Source organism: Acomys russatus, chromosome 12, assembly GCF_903995435.1.
Source record: "Acomys russatus chromosome 12, mAcoRus1.1, whole genome shotgun sequence".
NCBI classification, from domain to species: domain Eukaryota; kingdom Metazoa; phylum Chordata; class Mammalia; order Rodentia; family Muridae; genus Acomys; species Acomys russatus.
The window spans coordinates 9,212,106-9,236,352 of NC_067148.1; the positions used below are offsets into that span (position 1 = coordinate 9,212,106).

The 24,247-nt window shown below is 46.0% G+C and overlaps 1 protein-coding gene across 1 annotated transcript in view; it reads right to left on the minus strand.

Moving 5' to 3' along the window:
* The window catches only part of Ankrd44 (ankyrin repeat domain 44), a 260,349-nt gene that overhangs the window by 149,419 nt on the left and 86,683 nt on the right, over nt 1-24,247 (minus strand). The window contains exon 2 of the mRNA XM_051153824.1: nt 18,542-18,625. Coding sequence (XP_051009781.1) covers nt 18,542-18,625 — 84 coding nt within the window. The remainder of the gene's footprint in view (nt 1-18,541; nt 18,626-24,247) is intronic.

The following is a 24,247-nucleotide window of genomic DNA, read 5'->3' on the forward strand; positions in this document are numbered from 1 at the left end:
GGGGAGGTAAAGGAAAGGTCTCGGGGTGGGGTGGGTAGCGAAACGTGATATGAAAGCAAAGGTGAGCACACGTGACGCAATTAACAGGATGCAGGACAGGGAAAGGGGGGGGGGGGGGCGAGAAAGAGGATCAGCCAAAACTAAGCATTTGATTTTTTTTTTTTAAAGCCATATAGAAAACCTACTACTTTTTTGTTTGTTTGTTTGAGACAGGGTTTCTCTATGTAGCCTTGCCTGTCCTGAACTATAGACCAGGCTGGCCTCAAAATCACAGAGATCTGCCTGCCTCTGCCTCCCAAGTGCTGGGATTACAGGCATTTGCCACTGTGCATGGCTGAAAACCTGTTACTTTAAAATAAAACTTTTAAGAAAAAATTTGAGCAGACACACACTGTGCAGACAGAGAATGCTGCTCCTGGAAGTCATAAATACTTAAATGAAAACCCCACTGTGGGGTGCTGGGTATATCCTGAGTCGTTAGTCAGGGAGCCCCCAGGCAATCCCAAAACAAAAATGGTTCATGTTGTTGCCCTTAGTCAAAACGAGATGGCAAGACCTTGTTGCTGGAGACATCACACACTTGCAATACAGGATACAGACAAATCAAGCTGGAAGCTCTCTCCCAGCTGGCTTGTATTTTAGTGCCAGAGGTTCTGTGCAGCTTGTCACAGGGAGTGGGGGTGAGGATGATGACAGGGAGTGGGGGTGAGGATGATGTCAGCCATCTTACGAGCTGTGGACCTTGAGTGCTATGGCACTGACTGAACTTACAGGCAAGCTGTGCCCATCAGCGCAAAAGTGGCACCACCGTTTCAGAGATGATAACTGCTTTCTAATTGGATCCGAGGCCTGCTACACAAAAAGGAATACTTCCCTGGTATTCCAAACCTGATCCAAAGACTCTGTCTGTGGAGGCCATGGGCCTGGGGAGATAGTACACTACTAATATTATGCTAAATAGCATGAAGCAAAACAGCCTTCTAAAGTGCCTATATTTAGATCTTAGACTAGTCCTGCTCACAGAATAGGCATAGATGCTGCTTTCTGCAGTGGGTGATGGTTCATACAGAGGCTTATAAATGGTTCAAGTGCTAAAAATAAGTCACCATTCACTGTCTAGTCCTAGACAGAATATGGCTATCACATCCTCCAAAGCCCCAAAGCCTGGGAACACTATGGAAGGCACCACAAGTATGGGGAAGTGTGCTATGAAATGCTGTCTCCTGGGTGCGACCTAGCCATTTCTATCTGGAATACAACCATCTACACAAGACTACGGCAGAGAAGAAGAATGCAGAGGAGGAGGAGGGGGGAGGGGAAGGGGGAGGAGAAAGGGGAGGGGGGAGGAAGGGGAGGGGGAAAGGGGAGGGAAAGGAGGGGGCAGGGGGAGGAAGAAGAGGAGGAGATATCTAGAGAAAAGGGGATCATTTAGGAATAGAAAGGAATATGAGGGTGATTGAGAGGGCTATATGATCACAATTTATATACATGTATTAAATTACCAAAAAATAAAAATTTTAAAAGCAGTATCTCTTCTATTACCAAAAAATTTGAACATATGCAAATTTAACTGGGCATTTGTAAATTTAAAAAAACATACTAACGTATCACATTACTATTCAATAACATGAACATAAAGTGCACATCTTAAAATATATTTACGACAGTGAGATAGACATTGGGTTTTCCCTATGGGTCCTCTTATAGACTACCCTAGGATACCTACTTCCCTCTCCTGTGTGTCCACTGTCTTAGATCAAGGAACTGGCCTCAGGGCTGGACCAATCAACGCAGACCAGCGACTTCTAACTAGTTAAGGCCACTCACGTCAAGAATAGCTCCTAGTGCTGCGCACTGCTGCTTTGAGGAGGAAGCCCAGCGAATATATTAAGGCAGGCCGCTCGGGAAATCTGTGAGCAAGTCAAGTGTGTCCTTTCATGCCCTGGTTTATGGACATCCTCTAATTATCTAATAGCACAAGCTAGGATTGGTTGCTTCACTTCTGAGGGCTGGGCAAGTAGAAGAGACTGGAAAACTTAGCACTAAGCGAATGACGACGCTCCAGGCCAAAGATAGTCTTTAATGTGTGATTTACCACAAACTGTTTAGCTCTTCTCCTTCAAGTGGGTCTGCCTTCACCAGAGGCAGCACGCTAAGCCCAGCAATCTCTCCTCACCCAGGGCTCCAGGAGGCAGCAGTGTCTACCTGCCCTACATAATTAAGACATCTGAGATCTTTGCAAAAATGTTCATCTATAATCCTTGGGTTGCCATGTCAGAACCTCACAGCAGCTGCTCTGCATTGAGAAAACCCCAAATACACAAAAAGGCCACGTTCAGGCTGACAGACTTATGAGCAAAGAACCCCAAACTATTTTAGCCTTCTATGTCATCATCCAGCTAATAGGTCTTTCTAACTAATCCCAGATGTCCTGAAATGGCAAGAGCTGTCCCATTGTGCCAAGAGCCATGAGCGTAATAGAGTGGCTGTTCCGTGCTTGTTACACAGCAGCCATCACAGTGTCTGAGGTCCTGAAGTACTCTGGTTATTACAGAAAGGCACATTCTGTTTACTGCTCAATGGCCTTGTTGATTTTCTAACTCAAGGCAACAAGGCAGTCACTGATATCCACCATATAAGGAACTCTGTCAACAAAAACATTTATTAAGCCCATCCCTTTTTCCAACCAACAGGCAGTTACTGTATTTGTAGAATAATGGTCACTCCGTTGCTCCCTGAAAAGCAAGCCTTCCGTTCTGTCTTGGAAACAAACTGACTCCCGGTGTCACCCGGTCACTCTGCCACCTCTCTACTGCTCTGCTGCCATACTTGGCAACTAGCTCTTCCTTGAACTTCACACCTTGCCTATCATCCAGCCTTGACTGATCTATCTCTCTATCTCCTGAGAAACAAGCCTGCACATCTCCTGGCCACCCACAGCACATATAAGAAATCTATATAAACACAGTGCCCTTTGCTACACTTTAGAGGTCTTTGCTTATATCTTTATGCAACTGGAGGAATTTTCCAGTCTTCTCAAGATGCCCAGTTTCTCCTGGGCAGTCTCAGTTGAAACGTCACTACCACTCCTGGGGGCCCTTTCCTGTCTCTCTAGCTCAGTGCCACAGCCCATCGCCAGCTACCCACCTTCTCTGCCAGATCATTGCCTGTCTCTCCACGACACTGCAGGCTTCTGAAGACAGAGCACCACACTCAGCACCAGTGTACCCCCAAGATCCAGCACAGCACTCATAAACAGCACCTGTATGTAGACGCTGACTTAGTATTCTGACTTGCCCAATGCATAGCAATGGGCCTATCGTATCCCCTATTTGCTCATCAGAATATCTGTTCTATTGATTTCCAGTCTGACCATGAGCCAGTCCCCAAAGTGCAGTGCCAGCAACTCCTAGAAACCTATTAGAAGCGTAGACCCTTGGGCCCCTCCTGGTACATGCCAGACCAGAAACCCTGGGTGACAGTTATCCGCCTGTCCTAATACACCCTCTGAGATGCTGTTACACACTGAAGGTCAGGAACCAATGCCCAAGACTGTTCTAGGGGTTATATGGGGGTTGTCTATTGGTTTGGAGGATGGTCTTAGGTTAGAAGTGGCTAAGAACATTTGTAAAGAAGATTCAGGAGTCAGACACCTTGAGAAACAGCATGTTAAACTCATATTCAATAGACAGGCATATCAAGTCTTTCCGTGTTATAATTCACTAAAACCTCAAGGAATGTGTGAGCCTTCCAACTTCATCTGGCCACTGAATTACCTCTTCTCACTCCTTGGGCGAGAGGCTCATTCTTGACCCTGGGAAACACACTTGGAAGGTGCTGCCATGGGTACACCCTCCCCTAGGGGAAGCCTCAGCGCCGTTGCAGGTCATTGTGCCCACAGCAGTGTTAACACGTTCACCCTAATAATGCCTGAGTCACTGCAGCAGCTGCCTTAAGCTTTAGGCAGCCTCATCTCTTTTGACCTAAGATTGAAAATTAAATGCTTAATATTAAGCATAACTGCACACATGCCAGTGAAAAACAACTCTGGTCTTTGTGAAAGCCTCAAATGTTTTTATAAAGACAAACGGGGAAGTGTGGAGACTGGTGGCAATTACAAGGTGAACGGCGATTTCGAGTAGTTTCAAGTCTCCTGTTCTGTATTGGGGTGAGCAGCGGGGAAATCCCCTATTCTGACTGTTCCTCTAATGGAGCTGCAGAAAAGGGGTTCCCAGCCAGGGCCCAGCTTAATGGAGTGGGTGGAGACTCCTAATGATGGAGCAGCAAACTGTGCAGGTGACGGAAACATCACTGGTTCCAGCCCATAATCAGTAACCTTGAGAGCGCTGAGGCAGCTTGGGAAGAGGAGTGAGGACAGTCACACCAAACATCCAGTGTTTACTTAATCGGGGCCAATGACTGGCTTCTTAATGAACTTTTACAAGCTCGGTTGAACACAGAAAACATTTGCTTCTCTAAAAGCAAACAGGACTGTTTGCACTGTAACCAGGCATCTGGAGCACAGAAGCACCGCCCCCCCCACCCCAGCCTGCAGGAGCACAGGAGGAGATCTGTGTGGGGCTTCTGATGATGCCTAGGCAAAGGAGGGGAGAGTTGGGACCAGCAAGAGGGGCAACTGCAGGACTTAAGGCCACAGGCACTGGTATAAATTCTGGGCAGTTGCGTCAAACATGGCAGCTCATAGAGGCACATATGACCGAGCAAAGAAGCTAACACTAAGTCCGTGGCGAGTCCAATATCTATTTAGGAAGGCTTTGAGGTAGAGCTAACTGCAACTACTTTGCATCTCAGGCAGTCTGCTCTTACTCAGGTTATAAGTTAAAATTCAACAAAGTAAAACAAGAAATTCCTTAAGACAGGAGAAGAAAGATGAATAAGTGAAACATAGTTTCTATTTTTTTACTGTGTATATATATGTATACCGTGTGTGTTACTATGTGTGGGGTGTTACTCTGTGTGTATTACTCCATGTGTACTACTGTGTGTGTGTGTGTGTGTGTGTGTGTGTGTGTGTGTGTGTGTGTGTGTGTGTGTGTGATGTACAGAAGTCCACTCTCAGGAGTAGGCTCTCCCCTTCCACTGTGGGTCCTGAGGACTGAACTCAAATCAGACCTGCTGCCTCAAAATTGCTTCCACTCGCTGGGCGGTGTCACTGGCCCCCAGAGCACAGGATTTTTAGTAAGCTGTTCTAAATTCTTTTTAACACTTGCTTTTACTTTTACATGTGTGTATGGGGGTGCGCAAGTACCACGGCAGTATGTGAGGTAACAACCTGGGGATTAGCTGCTTCTTTCCACCATGTGGGACCCAGGGATTGAAAGCAGGACACTTGCTGATGAGTACCTCTATCCACTGGGCTGTCTCACTATCACTGAACAATTCTATATAATCCTGTCGTGATGAATATATGCCCTCATACATTTGTGCGGGAAACCATAGATTGCACACCGGGAGAGAATTCCAAGGTTGGTTATGTACTTCAGGTGATGATCGTGTGACCCTGGAGACTCAATGACTGTAACAAAGGCACCGCTGGGGAAGTGCTGGCAGTAACTGGCCGTGTGTGGGGGTGACAAGGCTACATGGATGCTCTCACCATCTTCTGCTTAACCTTCCTGTGACCCCAGAACTGCGCTAAAGATCAAGCCTATTTTTTTCAATAAAATGAATTTTCTGATGATATTTTAGCCGTAGTTAGTATAAGACTGAGAAAACATCAATTGCCCTGGTCATAAATCACTCTTATTAGCATTCTGTTCCTAATATTACCATCCTCGATGGTTTATAGAAGGCGGATAGTAAAGGTAGTGTGGAGGCTTACTGCTCTCCGGCTGTCCCCACACCCTCCCCGGACATTGTCCCAACAGCAGCAACCACTGCTCTAAGAGTCCTGGCCACACAGAGGAGGTCCCCTCCCAGAACATAACCACCTCTATTGCTGCACAGATGCTTTGCATACTGTAATCCAGGAGGGCAGGGGCCTGTCCTGTAGTGGCCCTGACATGCAAGGGACATGGCAGGTGCTCTCTTAGCATCTGCAGATTAATTGGAAGTGAAATACCCATGGTTGAGTAGACAGTTTATACGGTTTTAAATGCTTAAGAAATAACATTCATCAAACACAATAATTTATATTAAAAGATCAGTTTTTAAATTAGCATAAGGCTGAAGTCTGTCTTTAGAAACAAGATTCATTCCACAGCCCCCAAAATGGATTTCTGCATACGAAAATGCAAAATGGGATCAATGATGTGATCACTCTAGAAAGTATCTTCTGAGTCATTATTCCAAATGGTGGGTGATAAAAATCTCCCTCCGCATCTCCTATTATACCTGTGGTTACACTACAAAGCCTTCCTAACCAAATCCATCCTCGAGTGCGCATTCTTTTCCTGGGACGACATGATACAGAGCCTGAGTGTGTGCTGGTGTGGGGGCTGGGTAAGACCTTTGAAGCAAATCCAAATGACTGAGTACAGCCAGGAAAGGATTTATTTTTTTCTTGACTGGATTGTCTGAAGTGGGAAGACCACCCTCGAGCCAGGTCTTCTGAGGTGGGAGGATCCACCTTCTGCTGGCAGCCTGCGTAAAGGACACGGAGGAAGCAAGCGTGCTCTTTGCCTGCTTGCCCTCACTCTCACTGGCAAGTTCATTCCTTCGCTGGCATTAGAGGCTTCTCCTCTGGGATTCTAATGTATACTGAAGGCCAGCTGAGACTTCCAGCCTCGTGGACTGAACGACTACTGGATTCTTGGATTTTCCAATGGTTGGCAGCCTGTAAGCCACTCTAATAAATCCTATATATATATATTCATTATATCAGTTCCCCTCTAGAGAGTCCTTACGAATACAGACATCTTTCAAGAGAAATGAGGCTGAGGCTGAAGAGATGGCTCTGAGAATAAAAGCAACATACTGTTCTAACAGAGGACCTAGGTTCAGTGCCCGGTGCTGCATGGTGGCTCACAAGCATCTGAAACTACAGTTCCTGGGGGCTCAGTGCCCTCTAATGACCTCCATGGCAGCAGGCATGCACATGGTACATAGCTATACATACAAGCAAAACACACATACACATAGAAATAAATAACTATTTTAAATTAATGATTCTTTTAAAAAGCCCCCGCCATCAGTGACTGCAAGATTAAGAGGCAGAGTATCAGGTATCTCCAGCCCTTTCCAGGTGGAACGCTGGGAGCCTGTGGGGCCTGCACATAGCCAGGACTCCTAAGAAATCTCGAGCCAGAGAGAAGATACCCAACCATAGGCTGCTCATGCTCGCTTGCCACCTGCCGGCCTGCCCACCTAGCTGCCTATCCCTGCATCCCAAATAAAGCACGTGCCTGTTCAGACACTGGAAACTACCTGAAAAGGACAAGGCCAGAAGATGGACAGTCACAACGTAGCATGTGCATTCCAAGTCAGGGGAAAGTCCTCTACATAGCGTAGGTGAGGACACCGGTGTAAGTGAACGCGAAGCACTCTTACAAAAGGCAGGCCCACGAGCTGGAAGGAAACAGGCTGCCTGGGCCCCTGAGCTCCAGAGCGAGCCATTCAGGACACACCACCATGCCACTCTTCTACCTTGAAGTGAAAGGGATACAGGCCTTTAGTGGTAATGTGTTGTCACATGCTTGACAACGCAGAGAAACTGCACCATTCCCTGAGATCTTTCCAGACAGGGTGATTTGACTGGGAATGTGCATAAGGAAGCATGTGGACAACTGGTCCAAGTGTCCTGGCTATAGCAGGCATTTAATAAATATATGGCAAACGGATGAATAGGGGAGGTTACCCCAGAATGCTATTGCATAGATGAGTTTCTTATACTCAAGCCAGTTCCCTGTCACACAGGCTTTTGCATACTATGGCAGAATTTCTCTCTCTTTTGGCTGAGGATCTGACCTTGAGATATAGGTCTGAACAATATACACCCAACTGTCCTGCCAGTGGAGGTACCTTAAAGAGAAAGAGTGGGCTTTCTTCCACCTGCCTCCTTCTTAACGGTGGGAATTTAGGTGCGGTGGCTGGTGCTCACTGGCCATTCTACACAGGAAGATGGAAAACGCCTGTCAAAGATGATAGTTGAGAAAGAAATAAGGCCTGGACCATGACACAGGGGACTTCCGTGCTACTTTGGAACAATCTCTCTCAGGACATGTTTCACAGCAGAAATAAATGCATTACTAAAATCTATTCACTTTGATTTCACTAAAACCTACTCTTTTGAGTAATCATAGCTACTACCTTGTCCCCAGGCATCATCTCATCTCCCTGACCCTAACTTTAGGACACACTTATTACTGAGCCCATTTGATAGACCTGAGGGCAGAGGAAGAAAATGGGCTTGCTCAAGGACACACAGAGCTCAGCACTTCTGCCTCTGTCCCAACCCCAGCGTCTTTTATCTATACCCAGAATTGCATCTTGGTGTGACTTGATAGGATTATTTACCAATTAATGCAATTGCTTGCCAATAAATAAAACCTATCAGTCTATGCCTCTCCCCCTTGGTTTCAGGAAGTGAGCAGCTCTCTTCTGCCATGCCCTTCCTCCCCGATGCCTAAGCAATACAGCAGCTGACTGCAGGATGAACCCTCCAAACCCGTGAGCCAAAAGGAGCCCTATTTCCTTCACGTTCTTCTCAGCAACAGGAGGGTGGCTAACACGCTGTGCATGCTGGGACAGGAAACGACAAGACGAGCTTTCACGAGGGAAACTAGCAGAGAAGAAAACCACCTGTGTTAAAGTCACAAAGATTCTAGCAACTACAAATACTATCCCAAATATTCCTTTTAATAGGAAGATGGTAGACAACTTAATTTAACCAGCTATGCAACAACCTGGCAGTAAATGTATCACTACCCGCCAGGCTCGTATTCTGATTAAATAAAGTATGCTTAGCATTTTCTCCATTTTTTTAAGTCACTATTCAAAGCTGTAATGATAACATATCAACAAAGCAAGAGTTGGAAGGCCTCGGATGTCAGAGCTTTGTACTCAAACATACAACAGACGGCATGACTGGAGCATCCAATTGCTACAAATACACTTCGACCTTTTCATGTCACCATCTTCTTCAAGGGATGATCTGAGTGCGTGGTTAGCTCTGACAAAATCTGGTATAAAATATGAGTTAGTCATTGTTTCGCAAAACCTCTTCCATCTCTCTAAGTGTATCCTCACTGTGAAAGACATCTGTCAATCGGCAGTCACGGGTTAGGGAAGGGCCTGTGTGGCCCTGCCCCTTCCTGCCGAACTGTTGGCTACCAATAGGTTCCGGGGGGACAGGCAGACCTTATATTCCACTGTCAAGCCCATCACACTCCAATGGCTGGTACCAATCCATGACCACACTCAGTCCTGGTTAAACTCCATGACTCAAAAATGAAACAGCAAGCATGGATGTGGGAAAGAGACTGTAGAGAGATAATGGGGGTAGGAGGGAGGTAAGAGAGGACAGAGTGAGTGTAGCAGAAGTGTGTGTTGTGGGGGGGGGGGTTGTCAAAAACTAAATTTAATAAAAGTTTTTTTAAAAAATCAGGAAATTACAAAATAAACTACCTCAAAAGTAGAAAAAGAATACAGCATACATCTAGAATACTAGAGGTATCAGGAAATGTTTGCTTTTCACCTGAAACAAAATGACTTCTTTTCTCATCATTTAAAACATAAAATGTTGTTCATGTGCTGAAGTGAAAAAACATAAATAAAGTCACCCACTAGACTCCATGATAGTTACACTTAGACTCTCACCCACACCCAATTATAGTCTTCAGCATCAAAACGGGGTTCACCCTGAAATCCTTCCCCAATAGGGGACACTGTGACAAAAGGAAAGGACAGTCCCGAGTAGCAGGATCTCCTGCCACCACCCAGGCCCAGGAGGAGAGTCCTCGAGTGATGAAAGAGAGCAACACTGCAGGCTACTGCGGGCCTTGCGTGCTGGGCCTGAAACAACACAGTCTGTACTGTACTTATTGCACAACCTGCGCTCAGTCACACAGACGGTGAATTGGAAAGTCAAGCCTTTATACTGTCCCCAGATCACCACAGCAACCACGCCGCCTCGCCTACGTAGTGACCAAGGGAGCCTTAATGCCTCGCTATCCCCTGCTAACGGTCGTCCACAGTTAGCAAACAGCCTCAGGCTGGGTTTGGCCCACACCAGTATCTTCTTTGGCATGAACAGTGTTAGAACCAACATTTAACGTGTTAGGAATGTCCTGTACGTTCTCCCTAAATCCTTCAAAAGTCCAGCTATACTACACCCCATCACTGCACAGCATTCAGAAGGGCTAAGCGGCTGGTCCCCATCACTGACGACGCAGCTGAGTCAGCCGCCCCTGCCTGCAGCTCCCTTACTCCTGCAGTTTCTCATTTAGTCCAATTTGTAGACTGTGATGCTACTGACATAACATCTTGGAGCTTCAGCCCTAAGTCAAATTCTCCACTAAAAAATGAGAAGAGAAAGTATGATATACTTATAGGTGAGAAAACCCATAAGCATAGGAAAAGCTGGACTCCAGAGTCTACAGAGTCTCGACTCCAGTGTTTGGCAAAAGTCAACCAGGGAGAATCAGGCTGAGAAAACCTTAAAGAATGTGGCCAAGTGATCGCTCCAAATTCCTTGAGTAGAGACATGCTTAGCCCTCCCAAAGTGGATTTATTTTTTAATTTATTTTATTACTTTATGTGTTTAAGTGTTTTGTCTACATATGTGTCTATGTACATGTGTGTTCCTGGTGCCAGTGGGATCCAGAAGAGAACACCGGACGTACTGGAAATGGAGTTACAGATGGTTGTGAGCGGCCGTGTAGATGCTGGGAATAGAACCGGGTGCTCTTTACCTGCTGAGCCATCTCTCCAGACTGCTCATGAGTGGATTTAAAAAATGCATTCTTTTTTTTTTTTTTTAAAGAACTAGCAATCTACTCCAACAGACACCCAGATGAATTACAAGCTCACTACTGCCCATTTGTCTTGCTCTTTTAAAAGCCCCATGCTTCTAAAATGTTTCTTTTTCTCATTTGCATCTTGAGATTAACAATCCTTCACCAGCTAAATTATTTTCTGCAGGCAAAAACTGTAGCATTAATGGCGCCTTCCCTTTGGCTGGCTGTAAGTTCTTTGTCTTAACTTACGATGTTTTTTGTTACAATCACACACGAGCCCCTCCTGTCACCGAATGGAGAAGGTAAGCAAAATGCATCAGTATACTGGATCAAAGTCTGTTGCAAATAGTAAATATTACACGGATGACAAAATTGTTTATATATAAAATAGATTAACTAAAATAAAATGGCTTGAGGACAATTCAACTGTTTGAGACTACTAACTAGTCTGTGCGTGAGTACTAAATGATAATAAAGAATCTTTTCTAATTTTATTTGCCATAATAATGAGCATGAGCATCAGCATCTCTGTGTGCACTGCATGTTCTCCTGTTAGTGGATCTTTTTAATGAGAAATAAATGCCTCAAATTTGCTATCACTTAGGAGTCACTGATCTTTGAAGTGCATCCTTTCCTAGTTGGTAAAAGACAGGGTTCTGTAAACAATTTACTTGCTGACTCCAACCTACCAGTATCTCTGACACTAAAACAGGAAGGAGATAAAACCATGCCATGAATTACTACTGTTGGCCAAGGGCACAATGCAGGGGCTGGGGCTATCACCAGCCATCGCCTTTGGAGGCTCTGCCTAATGGCTTGTCATCGGTGAAGACAACTCATTGCTTCTTTAGGCAGCCCTGTATACTATTTCTTATCTTTGGGGCTAAAATCTTATTTTCTGTAGCTTACAGCCTCCTGCTATAATGACAAGTTTAGTTCCAGTTTGATGTGACAGTGATCACTTGAGCTGTGTGCAGCAATGTCCTGTCCTACCCCTAAAGCATCACCATTTTCCTCAGACACTTCCTTCACCATCTTCACCACTCACAGGAACCAATTTGTCTCTCTGTCCTGGTGGCTGTGTGGCACCGTCCAACCATTCTCATGGTGACTGCATGGCACCGTCCGACCATTCTCATGGTGGCTGCGTGGCACCGTCCGACCATTCTCATGGTGGCTGTGTGGCACAGTCCGACCATTCTCATGGTGGCTGCGTGGCACCGTCCGACCATTCTCATGGTGGCTGTGTGGCACAGTCCGACCATTCTCATGGTGGCTGCGTGGCACCGTCCGACCATTCTCATGGTGGCTGTGTGGCACCGTCTGACCATTCTCATGGTGACTGCGTGGCACAGTCCGACCATTCTCATGGTGGCTGCGTGGCACCATCTGACCACTCTCATGGTGGCTGCGTGGCACCGTCTGACCATTCTCATGGTGGCTGTGTGGCACCGTCCGACCATTCTCATGGTGGCTGTGTAGCACCGTCTGACCATTCTCACAGTGGCTGCGTGGCACTGTCTGAATATTCTAATGGTGGCTGTGTGGTACCGTCTGACCATTCTCATGGTGGCTGTGTGGCACCGTCCAACCATTCTCATGGTGGCTATGTGGCACCATCTGACCATTCTCATGGTGGCTGTGTGGCACCATCTGACCATTCTCATGGTGGCTGTGTGGCACTGTCCAACCATTCTCATGGTGGCTGTGTGGCACCATCTGACCATTCTCATGGTGGCTGTGTGGCATCGTCTGACCATTCTCATGGTGGCTGTGTAGCACCGTCTAACTATTCTCACAGTGGCTGTGTGGCACCGTCTGACCACTCTCATGGCATCAGGCTGCTGTAAAGTGACGCTAAAGTATGTCCTTACTTAGTCCCAAGTCTGATTTCAGAATCTCTAAAGTCTGGAATTTTGAAATTGTAAATTGGGATGCTGTTCTCTCCCTTAAGTTCGATTTGGTTATTCTGGTGGAAGTTCCTAAACTGCCCGTGGCAGTTTACACAGAGGTCTTAGAGTATACAACAATTACTGCACATTTCTAGGTTCTGATGTGCCATTCACGATAGAAGCAACAGAAGGATCCAGAGTGACCATCCGGAAAATCACAGGCTCCTCAGATCAATCTACAAGCTCTCAGCCCTGGGGGACACTCGCTCAGCCAGCTACTTTCTCCAGTTCAGTGATCTGTCCTCTTTGGGAAAATAGGGGCCACAGCAAGGTGGCTCAACATCAGAAATAAGTGGGGCTGACTGGTTCTCTCAGTGTGTTGCAAGGGCCGCCAGGGAGACTGAACAAACGAGAACGAGCAAGAGCGGAACCAGGTCGTCAAGCGCATAGCTTCTTGGACCTATGACACAGACACAATTAACTGACTCAAGAGGGAGTCTAGAGTGGTCAGGAACACAACGGCCTCTTCTGGGTCTGAAGGTGGAAATAAAGACGTCAGAAAGGAAGAAGGAATTAGGATAACCCAGTGGAGACACTAGTAGGAATAGAAGGGCAGATGAGGCTGGAACACAGAGAAGTCAAAAAGGGAGGGGAAATAATACACGTAGGTAATTCAATATGGATGAGGTGTAGGGTCCATGAATACTAGAGATGAGAAATCAAGTCTGGAGAAACACAGAGAGGCCAATCTGCGCGGCGCTGCCTTCTCTACCAGGACCAACTAAACAACGAGCAGACTGCAGCGAATAACTCATGGCCCATGGGAAGAAAGAAAAAGTAAGGTGACCGTGTCGGGAAAGACTAACTGAGGTGCTGGGGGAACACGCTGAGGTAAAGCCGAGGGTAAAGCGCACCCTGGATTTGACCCCCAGGATAATGAACAAGCGGGGTCTGAGAGGAAAGCAGAGGGTGAGAAGGGAAGGCGACCAATATATTCTAACCCTCTTTACATCTGTCATCAGTCACCTGCCTGCTAAGCACAGACCCCTCCGAGTCCCAACCAGTGAGTATCTTCCTCTCTCTCACGGTTTGTTAACAGCACTTCCCCCAGACCTCTGCTTCTGAATGTGGGGTCATGAAAAAGTTGGCCATCATAGCAAGTGCCTGAACATGGAATGGCCAAGTTTCAGTTCAAAATCAAACACGAAAGGAGCCCAAGAAGTTTCAAGCCAACTTGCCCATGCTGCACCTCAAGACGTCACTGTGCCGTAGTGAACACAAGGCATGCGCACTACACTGTGAATGCCGTCATGCCACACACGAGCAAACATGGCCTGCAATACTCAGCTCAGTTCTCGGCTACCGTACGTTACAAACAGCATCTTTACTGCACAAAGTTTTTGTTCACTTAGAAGTTTCGTGATTTAATTGTGGAAAGAATTTTATTATCTCCTTACTATTATTTATCCCTTAGCATGTATATATCAAATCAGTGTATCTTTGGGTTTCATTGTATTAGAATATTTGACTTTAAAAAGTGTTATTTGAAGAGGGTGGGAGCTAGCTTAACTGATAAATAGTACTTGCCTTGCAAGCATGAGAACCTGAGTCCAATCACCAGAACCCAAGCAAAAGAGCCAGATGTACACACCTGCACACAAACCCATGTGGGCCCACACACACCTACACACAAACCTCCACACAAACTCGTGAAGGCATACATACCTGCACACAAACTCGTGCATGCACACACACCTGCACACACAACATTGTTACTTGAATTGGTGGCTTGGATTTAATAAAGAAATTGTTCGATAAATTTGGATTGTGATGGCACTTCCAACAATTATATGAAAAGATACTAAACATATGCATGGCACTTTATTCTACACACTTATACAAAAAGGCATTCACAGCATTGCTAGTTATAAAAACTAAAAGACGTGGAAGACACTCTACACCCTGAGCATCAAATATTCAGCCAAGATTCAATATTTTATGTTAAAATTTTGAAGAGGCTGGAGAGATGGCTCAGAGGTTTAAAAAAGTGCACTGCTCTTGCAGAGGGCCCACGTTCCATTCCTGGCAGCCAGCTTGGTTGGCTCACAAGCACCCTGTAGATGCAGCTTCAGCCAAGTCCAATGCCTCTGGCCTCTGTGGGCAACCTGCGCTCACCTGTAACTACCCACACAGATAGGCACATACATACACATAATTCTAAACAAAATAAATCTTTTAAAATGTAAAACTAAAGTTTTTTAAAGTACATCAATTTTCATTAACATGAAATTTTGCTTTCATCTTTAATAAACAATAAAATTATATGCATGCCATGTAATAAACAGAATTTATTGCCAGTAAATGTTTGATTATTACATCTATTTTATATACCTTTATACCAGGGTTGCATTAAATTTTCTCAGACAAAATGTGGTTGCAAGTGAAAAAACGATCAAGAAGCCTCATCGCAAATGTCCTACACTGGTAGTGAGCGAATAGATCAACACAGCCTAAAAGCCTGTGAGAGCGGGATTCAAGATCCCCCTTTACACACAAAGCAGAGAAGAGGTGAGAGAAAGGGAGGCTGGGGAGCTGTGAGGGAAACAAAGGAAATAACGGTCCTCCAAAATATCAAAGACTCACCTAGGGAACTCAGGCCTTTCCGTGTTTGTCCACTGATGTGCTTGGCTGTCAGTCAGTCCTCTAGTCATTTCCTCCTCCCCTCCCTCTCCTGCTGCCACACGCATCCAGCATAAACGTAAGGCGAGTCCCTCCTTAGCCCTCCTTAGTCTCACAGTGTGTATCACCAGCTCAGACCCTGCAGACTGGCCTCCAGCACGTCCTGGAGTTTTCCTTTCAAAGGGCATCGCAGAGCAATTTCTCATCTCTTGACTTCACTTTATGAGCTCCATGGTGGAGCCCACTCTCTTTTGCTACTGTTGTGACCCTAGCACTTAGCACAGAGTTGTGCCTGAGTAAATCACTGAGGCATGAACAAGATGGCCCAAAGATGAGTTAACAGGATCACTCTCACTCCCTGGAAGACTGGAAGACCAAAGCTGATTGTGCAGACTTTTCAGCGGTGCAGTGCCACAGTCATAACCCTGGAGATAGGCGTAGCTATATGACAGGTCTGCTAAAGGGAGGATTAACAGAAGTGATATACACGGCTCCGCGATGACCCATGAAAACCTTCCTGTCATTTCTCTCTAGGTTTCCTGTTTCTTTCTTCAGGCAGACTATACACGACCCTTACAGTGAGCCTAGAAACAACACATTCACACCTGGGACCCCACATGAAATGCGGATGCTCCTCTTATCTCTGCTGAGAGAACTAAGCACTCCTCAGACATCTATGTGTTACAGAGCTAAACCTAGCTAGCTCTGGGATAGAGCTGGTCACAATTCAAGTAATTTGTGGCAATCAACAACCGTTTGTTACTTTTCCAAAATGAAACAAAGGCCATTTCAAAAGTCAGTACAATTTCCTGAGGTATAGCTGACTAAAAGTTCTGTTTGCTTGTGACCATTAGGAAAAGGTAGTAGCCTTGCCTTGGGCTTGCCAGGGCTTGGCCCACAGCCACCAAATAGTCTCACAAATTCCTGTGATATCAAAGCTCTGGACAGTGAACTTGCTTCATAGCCTCCTGGTCACACCCCACAGGCCCTGGACCAATGCCCAGCTGCCTCTGTAAGACTTCTGTCCCTGACTTCATGCCTGCTTACCTTGAAAACACACACACACACACACACACACACACACACACACACACACACACACACACACACCTCAAAACACCGCCCTGTTGTTTTCACTGCCAGCTGAAGAGAAGCTGCCAGAAGGCTTTTTGGAGAGCCATGCCAATCTGTCCCGCCTCAGAACAAAGGCTGCTCCAAAGGAACGGTTAGGGAAGGAAGCTGCCCGCAGACCAGATAGAGATACCAGCTCAGAGATGGGTTATCTCCCCGGGTGAAGATCTGCTTACGCTGAAGATGAACTTGGCTCTCCCTGCCTTTTCTGCTGAACACTACACTTTAAAGAGGACTCGTCTCCCTTAGGGACCTGAGTATTTGATAATCAGATTATGTTAAGTGAATTAGCAGCATGCCCTGCCCCTAATTGCTTGTTCCTCATAACTCTAAGAAACTATCAAAAGGGTCAATTCTAGACTAATGCTTTTTCATTTGTTTGGGGCAGGTGACTGAGCTGTTTGGAAACATGCCACTCTTTGATGGATGCGCCATCAGTCTTTTGAGGAATTCAGTGAACACCTCACCCCTTTCCTCAGGAAAATATGCAAGATGTTCACGCACACACATGGGTTAGACGTCAGAGAGGGCGTAGTAACTGCTGAGTTCAACAATTCATCCCAGAGTCATTGGCTACCTAAGAAGAACCAGCAGGCTTTCTTTATAATGTGAGTGGGTCAGGCTCTATCTGGCCCCTAAAGCCAGCAAGTGCAGTGTGAAAGCAACACAGACAATACGTGCAGGACAGATGGCCATGCTCCAGCAAAACTGTCTGTGGACACTCAAAGTTTCAACTTCCTATCAATTGCTCTTGTCCAAAAAAAAAATGTTATTCTCTTCATCTTTTTTCAATCATTGAAAAAACAAAGGAAAAAGAAAAGCTTTCATATCTGGCAACCCCAAAGGCACAGGTTGGCAAACTTCACTACAGAGCCAAGGAGCATTATGTCAGAAAAGAAAAACGTTACATCCTCATGTCACTGCCTTCCTAATATGGGCCGCCATCCTTGTGGATATACACAGCAAACCATTAGTTGCAGCATTCAGTCTGACACTGTCACCAGGAGAAATCACAGGCATACGCAGAACACAAGCGAGAGGTGGCAGGCCACTCAGCCTCCAGGGCTGGCCACTCAGCCTCCAGGGCTGGCCACTCTTTATACTGTGCTCTCAGCCAGATCTGTCGCTGTATCTTAAGAAGTATATAGACGGAGCCGGGCGTGGTGGCACACACCTTTAATCCCAGCACTTGGGAGGCAGAGGCAGGTGGATAGATGTGAGTTCGAGGCCAGCCTGTCTACAAAGTGAGTCCAGGACAGCCAAGGCAACACAGAGAGACCCTGGCTCAAAAAAAAAAAAAAAAGTGTATAGACGGGCTATAAAGTGGGTTTTTCCTGCTTCTAATTTCAACTCAGACAGTTTTTACTTTTTCTGAGGTAGGAAAGTGACTGAGTGTGAGTGACAGGGGAAGCAAAAAAACCCTGAGTGACACTCCATGGCTGCAGAAGGGTCATTCCAACTGTATATAATGTTCACAGAGATGCACAGAGTTTGGGGGCTGGGGAAGGGCTGACGTGGTTCCTTAATCTACTGTGTAATGTTTTAAGTTACGAGTTGGTTAGAACAAGGTCAACTTTTGTAAGCATACAGATTATTGCATCCTAAATTTGATTGCTTTTTCTTTCTTTCTTGCACAGTGCTGGTGGTCTAACCTAGGCCTTGCGTGTGCTAAGAAAGCACTCTCTCACAGAGTGACCTATTTCTTCCAGCCTTCATCTTTACATTATTTTTTTACAACTATATTTCAATATAATTGATTTTAGTCTAACCCTAGAGTTTCACTGCATGGGTTTTTTAAAACAATGGTCTAGAAAGCAGCCCAGAACTCTCACGATTTACTACAGGGTCCACAGTACGGGGAATGTCAACAAGCCCATGCTCACCCCGGGAGAGGACCTGAGAAACAACCGCAGCATCTCTTACCAGTGCGTTCACATCCTCGGTCTTGTGGATAAGCATCCGGATCTCTTCTGGATCACCACTGAAGATTGCCTGGACCAGTGGAGGCTGCGAAGCCAAGAAGCTGAGGGTTAGCACCATTATAATTATCTATGTTTGCATTCACATAGACAGCGCAGACAGCAAGAAAGTGATTTGCTCTAAGTTTTTTGTTTTTTTTTTTTTTTTAATTATCAAAGCGCTGGCAAAAATAAATAAAACTGGGCCCTACATTCACGAAGTTTCTACAATAGACCCTTAAAGACCCTGTCAAGGATATGACTAAACAACAGGATTTCTCTATTCAGCCCATTATGGATTCAACCCTGTCACCCTCAATTCAATGGGGACTGAGCCTTTGAGAGACAGTTGGGAGGGTCTAGCAGGGGATCACAGCTACTCCTGTGGCCTGACACAAGACTGGTCCTCTATTCAGGGAAGACTGTCCTCTTCTGCAACCAAATGCACAGCTTCGGGAGGGTTCACATGGAGCCGTGAGGAGGGAAGGGGACGCACACCTACCCAGCCTGATTAGCCAAATCAACCCTAGCCATCAGTGGAATGACAGGTGCTACGGCCAGATTGCCTTCACATCCAAGACAAGGCCTTTATGGGAGACGTTATGGCCTAAACACTTGTGGGTCAATCTTCAAAACACCTTGCAATCGTTCCCAAATAAGATAGAACAAGGATTAGTTAGAGAGCAAGGAGGGGACGGAGAAGAACCTATCACGCGGAAAGCGTGACAGAAACACAGCTGCGAGGGTGGTGAGCTCGCCGGGGAGAGGAAGGGAAGAACAGGCTGCCCAAAGAGCTCAGAGTGTGGGTGGGCTTAGAGATGGAGGGATGGAGGGAGGCACTCCATCCTAAGGAGAAGGCATACAGAATCTAACAGCTAGGAACCATCATTAACTGCTGAGCGGAGCATGGGATAAACGCGGGAAAGTGGCGAGCTCAGGGGCTGGTACTGGGCTTGTCCCTCGTGGTGAAGAATCTTCCTCACAGCCAGTCCTACCATTTCCTAACACCAAGACCTTGTGACCTCTGAGGCTGAGTACAATCATCACTGGCCACTCCCCCCTCACAGGACTACTCACAGGACTGAATGACACAATGAGAAAACGTCCTGTGACCATTAAACTCTACACAAATGCTCCCACTTAGAAATGTTGGACGGTGTCAAATGGAATACTCAGCCTCTTTCCCCGCTAAACGTCAACTCTTGGCAAATATATATATATATTTGGAAATGTTTTAGTCCTAACAGGCAACCGGATGATGGCAGTGTCCCAAGTTTGACTCAGCATAAGAGTCATCTGAGATGCTTGTTAGAATAAGAACCTATCTCTGCCCCCCGAGAATTCTGATTGAGCTTATCTGGAGAAAGGGATTGTGAGGCTGGCTTTTTTTTTTTTTTTTTAATTTATTCTTGTTACATCTCAATGATTATACCATCCCTTGTATCCTCCCATTCCTCTCTCCCTCCCGTTTTCCCCTTACTCCCCTCCCCTATGACTGTGACTGAGGGGGACTTCCTCCCCCTGTATATGCTCATAGGGTATCAAGTCTCTTCTTGGCAACCTGCTGTACTTCCTCTGAGTGCCACCAGGTCTCCCCCTCCAGGGCACATGGTCAAATATGAGGCACCAGAGTACGTGAGAAAGTCAGACCCCATTCTCCACTCAGCTGTGGAGAATGTCCTGTCCATTGGGTAGATCTGGGTAGGGGTTTGAAGTTTACGGCCTGTATTGTCCTTGGCTGGTGCCATAGTTTGAGCGGGACCCCTGGGCCCAAATCTGCCTATCATAATGTTCTTCTTGTAGGTTTCTAGGACCCTCTGGATCCTTCTATTTTGCTATTCTCCTATGCTTCTCTCATCTAGAATCCCAATAGGATGCCTTCCCCTCTGTCCCAGTTTCCTGGTAAGTGAAGGCTTTCGTGGGACATGCCCCTTGGGCTAGTATGCAGATATAAGTGAGTATATACCATTTGAGTCTTTCTGCTTCTGGGTTAACTCACTCATTATGATAATTTCTAGCTCAATCCATTTATCCACAAATTTTGAGAATTCCTTGTTTTTAATAGCTGAGTAGTATTCCATAGTGTAAATGCACCCCAGTTTCTTTATCCATTCTTCTACTGAGGGACACTTGAGGCTGGCTTTTTAACCAGTCACCACCCAACTCTTCGGCGCTCACAGCAAAGCTAGCTTCAAGTGATGCTGTTGGCTTTATCTATGCCATCTCTCCTTTCCTTTGGAAGTCTGAGTCCTCACTTACCCCCCAAAATGTCCCTTTTTCTTTTTTTTTTTTTTTCTTTCTTTCCTTTTTTCTTTCTTCCTTCCTACTGTCTTTGTTATAAGCTTTTTGTTGCTTGATTTGCTATTTTGAAACAAAGTCTTACCCTGTAGCCCAGGTTTTCTTACAGATTTCAGATTTTTTTTTAATGTGTGTGTGTGTGTGTGTGTGTGTGTGTGTGTGTGTGTGTGTGTGTGTAAGAGTGTAGGTACATACATGGAGGTCAGAAGATGACAAACTTGAGTACTGGTGCTCTCCCTTCCACCCTGTTTGGGGCGATGTCTCTGTTGCTCTACACTGCTCCCATCAGACTAGCTGGCCCACAGGCGCCCATGGATAATCTCGTCTCATCTGCTGGGGTGGTAGACTCCTGCTCCCACAGCCAGCACTGGTTTTTCCATGTGGATTCCAACTCAGGGCCTCACACTTGTGCAGTGGGTGCTTTCCCCACTGAGAATCTCTCCAACTCTCTGCTGCTTTCCGATGATGTTTAGTTTGGAAGAATATAAACAAGAGTCGCTGAGATTGCACCACATAAAATGTGCCGAGTTGCAGGTGAACGTTTCCACCTGCCACAAATCTGCCTCTGGACAGCCCCGCCCCCTGCCATGGAAGCTTCCAGCAAATGGACAGACATACCCCTTTCCTGCCCCTCATCTCCCACTCCACCACATACGAGGGTATGGGATAGCCTTTCAACTACAACTAAGTGTCAAAAGATGGCTTAGAAGAAAGGCAAGTTTTCTACTGGCTCTGTGTTAGCTGGTAGCTCTGCAAAGAGAAAGAAATCCTTCTCAATCCTGCTGACAAAGACACTAGCAGAATCACACCAGTCTTTTCCCACTGCTCTGCTGCTGGCTCTGAACAAAATTCTGTTGGCTGAATTTCTGCCTAAATGAACCTTGATGGGGGGGGGGGGAACCAACAGCCATGAGGTAACGTGTAGAGGCGGAGCCTGGCAGAGTTGTAGTGCTGAATCAGAGATCGCACAAAAGCTGACAAGTTCAGATTCTGAGGTGCAAGGTCAGCCACTGCACAGGAGCGTGGTGATGTGCACGGGGCCTCTCACGAGCACACAGAATGCAGACAGACACCCTGTAGGAGTCATTAAGTCCTCAAGCTCCTCGAGTGAGGCAAGCGTCCCAAGCAATGGCTGGAATGTTCCCACAGTGAGCCTCCCTGACACGGCTGCCAGGGAAGGAAGCCAGAGCACATGGATGAGTGTCGAGCATCCCAAAGGCTTCACAGCACGTGGACAGACACCGACTACCCGGCTTCTCCAGGAGGAAGCTGAGTCCTAGTGTGCCCTCCAGTGCTATGTCACATATACACACCCACACACTCATAACTGCACATCTTTGCGCTGTGCACGTGTGCATCTATGCTTGGACACGTATGCATGGAGACACATGCTGGACAGACATCTCTGATTCATTACGCTATGTTGCTGTCCCATCCCCAACATCTTCACAGCTGTGAACCCAAGCGTCACACAGCTCCAGACCAGAACTTCACAAATAGACCCTCTGATTGCACAAAAGCTGGGTGTTCGCAGTGACTCCCGGGTAAGTGGTGCTTTTTAAACATACTTTAGGGGGCTTGCTCTTCCTTTCTCTCCCTCACCCTTTGTCCTGCGGGGCCCCCCCCCCAAATAGAACACAGTCAGAAAACACTTCCATTTCCATTCATTGGGATTTTAACCTCAGGTAAACATTTATTCTCAAAAAAAAAAAAAAATATTTGGGGAAAGATAATCTGAATATCATCTATATTGCATGGTTATTCTAATTATAGTATTTTCTTCATAAGCATTGAAGACTTACTCTCTGCCACATACTCGCCATTGTAACATTTGCAGTTTTTGCCTTAATGGTACTAAGCCTCAAAAGGAAGGCTTCACCTGCATGAGGCAGTGTCCTAAGCCTTGGTGTGCACAGTGTAGTGGGTTCCCCTCAGCCACAGTTTTCCTCCCCATGGGTTCCAGGCAACAGCAGTTAACCTCAGCTCAAAAATATTAAATAGAAAAAAATTCCAGAAATAAGCAATTCCCTTTTTAAAAAATTATACGCCATTGTAAAAAAAAAAAAAAAAAAAAAAAAAAAGCATCACAAAATGTTGTGCCATTTTTCTCTGTCCTGCCTAGGACATGAACACACAACCAGCCCGTGAGCCCCTCAGGTGCCACCTCAGCCATCAGATCAACTGTCACTGTGCTCAATTGTCCTTTCCTCATCAATGGCTGAAGCCCACAGGTAGTGGTCATGCCCATTTTATTACAGCATAATTGTTTCATTTGATTACTGGTTGTTTCTGTTGCTCTATATCTCAAACACTTTCATGCAGATTATTATATATGATTAAAAAGAAGCATAGAGCACACTGGGCAAGGCACTGCCCACAGCTTCAGGCAAGCACTGGGGTTCCTGGAATGCACACCCTGGCGACAAGGAGAAACTGCTGTTTTCTTCTTTAAACACCTCGTCTCTCAGCACAAGCATAGGCAACGTGAGGTCCTGCTGTGCAGGATTCGGTAAACACACACTCAAAACAACGGCCAAAATTAGGAAAATCAGAAACAGGGAAAAGGGAGGATTTGAAGAGAAGCAGCAGATTTCAACTTCTTTTACTAGAATTTTCTTTGCATCTTAGCAGCTATTCACAGACAGTGCTTGCCATGTGCTGTGAATACTGGCACAGTCCCCGAGCAGATGACACTTCCCAGCCTAGCTTCCCAGAAGCATGGATGGTATATATTCGCATGGGACTTGTCCCCAACTTCCATCCACTCCATCTTTTCTAGAAGGGTGACTGTGATGACCTGTGCCTGAGTGGCTACCGGAGCAGAGCAGGGGGTGCCTTGTGTTTAATGGACATTGTGAGTCCTGTAGCAGACATGGGGAAAAAAATGAAGACTCAGAAGAAAGCCACCTTCCTAGGCACAGCCTTTTCACTCCAGTGCAAGAGCAGTTTTCTTTTTCTTTTTCTCTGAAGTAGGGTTACAATTCCACTAGGGGGCGCAAGATAGTAACGTGTTATCCTATCAGTGTTCTGGTGGTACAGTTAAGGGGAAGTAAGGTAGTTAAAGGGTTCTCTCTTCAGCTTTAAGGAAGTTCTTAGTAAGAACACACACACACACACACACACACACTGTGTGTGCACAAAAAAAGTAATAAGGATCAAATTATTTTTAAACCCAACTTTTCTACTGAACTGTGAGGGCCCATTGTTTTAAGAAGTAAGAACAGATATGTGGATAAATTCTAGGTTTGAAAGGGTCATTCTCATCATTTGGAAACACAATTTGGAGGACCCAGGAGATGGCTCAGTTGGTAAAATAGCCGCCACAAAGTGTGAGGACCTGACTTCAGATGCCCAGTACTCATGTAAAACAGGC